This window comes from Papaver somniferum, chromosome 7 (genome assembly GCF_003573695.1).
Source record: "Papaver somniferum cultivar HN1 chromosome 7, ASM357369v1, whole genome shotgun sequence".
NCBI lineage: Eukaryota > Viridiplantae > Streptophyta > Magnoliopsida > Ranunculales > Papaveraceae > Papaver > Papaver somniferum.
Window position 1 is genome coordinate 256,363,394 of NC_039364.1, and position 5,166 is coordinate 256,368,559.

The 5,166-nt window shown below is 35.7% G+C and overlaps 1 protein-coding gene across 2 annotated transcripts; it reads left to right on the forward strand.

The window, feature by feature from the left end:
- The first annotated feature begins 1,984 nt into the window (after window positions 1–1,984).
- LOC113300174 (FACT complex subunit SPT16-like) lies at window positions 1,985–4,236 on the forward strand. Of its 2 annotated transcripts, none has more exons than XM_026549373.1 (2): window positions 1,985–2,115; window positions 2,794–4,236. In XM_026549373.1, the coding sequence occupies exon 2, from the start codon at window positions 2,807–2,809 to the stop codon at window positions 3,932–3,934; it is 1,128 nt and encodes a 375-aa protein (XP_026405158.1). In that variant the 5' UTR covers window positions 1,985–2,115; window positions 2,794–2,806; the 3' UTR covers window positions 3,935–4,236. The 2 variants fall into 2 exon arrangements, with proteins under 2 accessions (XP_026405158.1, XP_026405159.1); XM_026549374.1 differs by having other exon boundaries at window positions 2,000–2,115; window positions 2,801–4,236.
- The last annotated feature ends 930 nt before the right edge of the window (window positions 4,237–5,166 follow it).

Sequence of the window (5,166 nt, forward strand, 5' to 3'; positions counted from 1 at the left end):
CCGCCAACCGAAGGTAACTTTTGATCAACTTCAACTTCGAAAAACTACATTCGGCTGAGACAACAACCACTAGAATTGTCAATGAAATTCGGTATGATATAAACGCATTTGGATAACACCATTTCATATCTTTTAAGAAATTCAACACTTCAATTGCTTTACTGGTTTGGGAAGGCATACAACTTTTTAAAACTTTCAGTTCTGGATATAAGTCATTGTTGTTAATATCTGAACTCACACCATGCTTAAAATAACTTTCAATGGTGATACAAGAAGTCATTAAGATATCATCATCAAGAGGACGAACTGATCAACATTATATAAGAATCCAAAAGTTTATGCGAACCGTTGAAATCGTTCAAATTTAAAAATCACCATTTGGCAACAGAAACTTTTGGATAAACTTTCGGGCCTTAAGCATAATTTCCCCTATCCTTTATATAGGAAACTCTTAGGCTTCTAACACCACAGACAATGTACAATTCATTCTTCTAGATTTTGGTCCGTGGACTATTATGGGTGTCTTGGAACTAAAATTAATTGTGGCCCTAACAACAAGAATATTATTTTTTTGGGCCTTAAGTATAATTTTCCCTATCCTTTATATAGAACCATTTTTAGGGGACCATGGTTTTTCTGTGGGGACCATGATTCTATTTTAGGCAAGACATTATAAGTAATCTTAAGTCACTCCTTATCTAACTGTTTTTCTTAATACCAAATTTATTGTCCTTAATTAAATGTGTTAGTTTAATGATTAGTTAGTTATTAATTAATATTAGTATGATTAGCAATGATTAGTGATTAGTATGATTAGTTACCATTAAGAAGCTCTATTACAAAAAATGGAAAATTTTCTTTGCGAGAAATTTTAAATGTTTTTCCGATTAAGTTCGTTTACCAAAATTTACGACCAAAAACGAACTTCATGATCAGTGATTAGTATGATTAGCAATGATTAGTAATGATTAGTTACCAGGAAGAAGTTCGGTTACAAAAAAATTGAAAATTTTCCTTGCGATCAAACCGAACTATATATTTGGTGTGACCATTAAATACTTCGGTTACAAAAATATTTAAAACTTTTTACGATCAAACCGAACTTAAAATTCGGTTAAGAAACATTTTTTGTGACGTAACCGAACCGATCAGTTCCGTTGGGAAATGTTTTTTTGCAACTAACCGAACTACAAGGTTTGGTTGGGCAATATTTTGCGAAATAACCGAACTAAGGTTCGTTTGGGAAATGTTTTTAGCAACTAACCAAACTATTAGGTTCGGTTGGGAAATGTTTTTTGCTACTAACCAAACTATTAATGTTCGTTTGGGAAATGTTTTTTGCTACTAACCGAACTAAGGTTTTGTTGGGAATTTTTTTTTGCGAAATAGCCAAACTGTTCTTCATGTTCATCATTTCCATTACGTTCGGTTAGCTCGACAAAGTTTTTCACATAATTTTTAGCCGAACTTCTCTCTGCAACTTCCATTTTCAACTCATTTGATGGTTAATAATCATTTTTCAATCGAACGAGGAACGTCAAGGAAAGAGAGAAGAAGAGGAGAATAATTTTTTTTTTCAAAACTAAAAAATTTCGATTCCCCATTGTTTTTGTTTTTGATTTTGATTTTGGTTAATAGATTCATTTAGATTAGATATATATGATTAGATTTATATAATTATTATGTTAGTTTTAATTTAAATTAAAGTAAAGGATAAATGTGTATTTAGCCAACTTTAGGACACCCTTTATAAGTATAGGGAGGTTGGCCTAATAAGACCATGGTCCCTAAAAAATAGTTCTTTATATACGAAACTCTTAGGCTTCTAGTTGGGCCACACACCCATAAACCCTAGGCCCTACAACAATTTCCATATTTCCACAATTTTTTACCAATCAAATTTTAAGTTTTTAACTGTTTTTGGTAACAATTGGTAACAATTTCCAGGGGTATATAAAGGAAGACATTTTCTTTTTTTTCTTTTTCTTTGTATCCCGTGTTATCGTTAAAAAGAAAAAGCAACAGAAGAAAGAAGAAAGAAGAGTTTTGAAGGCTCCGTTGATAGGTAGACGAGATCACAAAAATCAGATTATTTTCTTCTGATCAACGCTTTAGGTATGTACGATACGAATTCTGCAGATGGTATTTCTTTAGATCTTAACCTTTTTTTTTTTTTTAGCTCCCTTTGATTTCCCCTAATTTTCGATCTAGGGTTTCGAATTTCTGTTCAAAATGATATTGTCCATGGTTAGCTAATAGATAAGAGGAAACTGATACAATTGTTGGTGATCATCTGCTTCTTTTAGTTTTCCTGGTTTAGATCTATACTGGTAATTACATCTTATGTTGTGAAACGCGAGTCGTGCGGTGCGCCTAGCTATCATCTTTCCTAGTCGCCTAAGGCGCGCCTAGACCCTAGGCGAGGCAAAGGGCTTGGTGCCTAGCATCGCCTAGCGTCTCACACTACACAGATTACATGAGTGTTTAGTCCAGTCTTTGATTATCTCAATCACCATCTTAAACCACAAGACTTCTAGATCAGATAATTCTGTACTCTTTCCTACTGGTTATAATCTCTAAACTCCTCGTCAAAGCCAACTGTTTCCAGTACTTTATCTCTTGGTACATTAGTTAATCTCATGATACGTATTGGTATTTCATCCTTTTTTTTCATCTACTGGCAATCAGATAGATGTTTCCTGTGTTTGACGCAACATTATGTGATGTTTCTGGAGATTCACTTTTTCCCCACGGATTAAATTGTTTTCTGTTTCTTTTTATCATGTCTTAGAGACTTCAGACTCCAATGGAAGTTCTATTGGAAAATCCCCAAAGTATTCCATCTGTTGGAACATTCTCGGAGGATGAAAGGGAGAAGATGCGTATGAAAAATCAGGCAATACTTGCTCTCTGGTTGAAGATGGATGATGAAGAAAGATTGTTGGGTCCTACTACTCAGTGCGGCGGAGCAGATACTTCTGAGATATTTTATCCGCTGGTTCGAACTAATTCGTTGGTGCAAGAAAAAAAACACCGGGTAATAAGGCTAACTGATGTTATTATCTTTCCCAAGTTAGGAGGCCAAGGTGGAAAACGAGCGACCATTACTGGTACCCTTGAAGTCCATGTAAACGGGTTTGTATATATGGCCTCTGGTTTCCGTAAGCATTTTTATTTTGACGATATCAAAAGTTGTTTCTTCGGACTTGGGGGCAAGGGTGGGACGCCTCTCTTACACTTTCACTTGCACCGCCCCTTGAAGAAGTGGACAGAAAAGCCAAAAGATATTGAATTCCATTTGGTGAAATGCCCTCGGGGACAGAAGATGTCTGATCATGATTCAAATAAGATTGAGAAAGGGAAGCAAAACAGCTCGGATGACGAACGTTTAAAGAAGTTTGTCGAGGAAGTTCATGCTCGATGGATTTCCCTGCCTACATCACCTAGTTTATTTGATGAGATTGACAAGAAGTATGAAGGGGTTATTCACTGGAAGGGATCAACAGTCAGCTCAGACACCGCCTTTGCCCTGACTTCATATGACCTAATTTTTCTTGTAGGGCCTTTGCCTGAAGTGTCTAAGCCTTTCACTGTGTTCCCACTAAGGGACATTGAGATTGTTAATCTTGCGCTGCTCGAACCTGGGAAAATTGATATGACAGTCATATTTCGGGACTTCGATGAGGAAAATGTGCTTGAAGTCAAATCAATCGCCTTAGAGTCACTTGCTGACATAAAAGATCGTCTTAACTATGGTAACATGAAGTACTATGTGAACACTAAACAGTTAGACTGGAAGGCCAAGGTGAAAGAAATAGCAGCTCTCCCGGAGGAATTCATAAACATGGGTGGATGGGATAAATTTGAACTCGAGGATCGTTATACTTCGTCCGACTACGACTATCCTTTGACGATGAGGAAATTGGTGGGATGAAGGGAGTGACTGGTCAGATGGGGAGAGAAATGGTAGTAAAGCAGGATGAAGGTTGATTTAGACAAAAAGGTATGTCTCTTTTGAATGTGCATGCAAGTATTATGTATAATGCCAATGTTACAGTAATGAAGATATTCTCCCAATTTTCAGTTTGTCAATTTCTTATTCTACAAGAAGAAGTTTGTGTTAGTAGATGAGTAGTCTGTTATAACTAAACATATGTTAGAGCTTCTTTATTAGCATTATTGTTGAACTTGAATGTTACTCTTGTTTTTGTCTAAGTGATTGTTGTTTTGATCAAATGCTGTTTCAGTGATCATTGTTTTGTTTTAATGATTTTAGATATAAGTGTCACTTCTTTTTTTTCAATGTGCTTGCAGATGCTTGCAGATATACCCGTAATATTGAGATGCAAATGAGTCATCTGTTATTACCTAGCAGATGCAATGAAAAGGGTCAACTTTTTTGTTTTTTTTCTTCTGAGAAGTGGATGAAAGTTTGAGACTTTGCAAATCCATATTTCATTTAAGGATAGGTAGGCTCAATCTCAAGGTTTATAATACTAAAGCTTAAACGATAACGAACATGACTGAACAGAGAAAGCATCACCACTGGTTCCAAATTTTTCACGAGAATTCAAAAAAACAAAAAAAAAAAAACAAAAAAAAAAAACTAGTACAACCGTTGCCACGGTAGGAGGACCGACCGAAGAACTTGACGAGACCACCACCTTGAATAATAAATATTATTAGAGAAAGGAATTCTGGCTGAGTTCTGGCTATTTTATCGGCAGATTCTGGCAATGAGACCTTCCCTGCAGTTTTTAACTGATTCACAGTCCTAACATACATCTAACCCTTTCTATTAACAATGCTAACTTAAAACTAAGAATGATAACTTAAAACTAATGATAACTTAAAACTAAGAACTGAATCAAAAATTAAAAAAACATGTAGGAGTGAAATATGGCACATCTATTATCTAACTGAAACAATGATGAGCGAAGACCTTCGCTCATGGTTAAACTAAGATGACGTATCAGGTGATGTCAGCACAATCACGAGTAAAGTGTGAAGATCTATGCGAAGTTTGAAGAGTGTGCGAGTTGAGTAAACGTACATGAGCGATAGTAACGCACAGTAAATCCAAAAATAGGGGCTTTATTAGCTGTTATCCACTATGTCATACCCTATATAAAGGGAGGAGTAAGAGCAGTTCCTATGGTAATGTTC

Coding starts and splice junctions, on each gene's coding strand:
- LOC113300174 (XM_026549373.1), top strand. CDS start 2,807: ATGGAAGTTCTATTGGAAAATCCCCAAAGTATTCCATCTGTTGGAACA.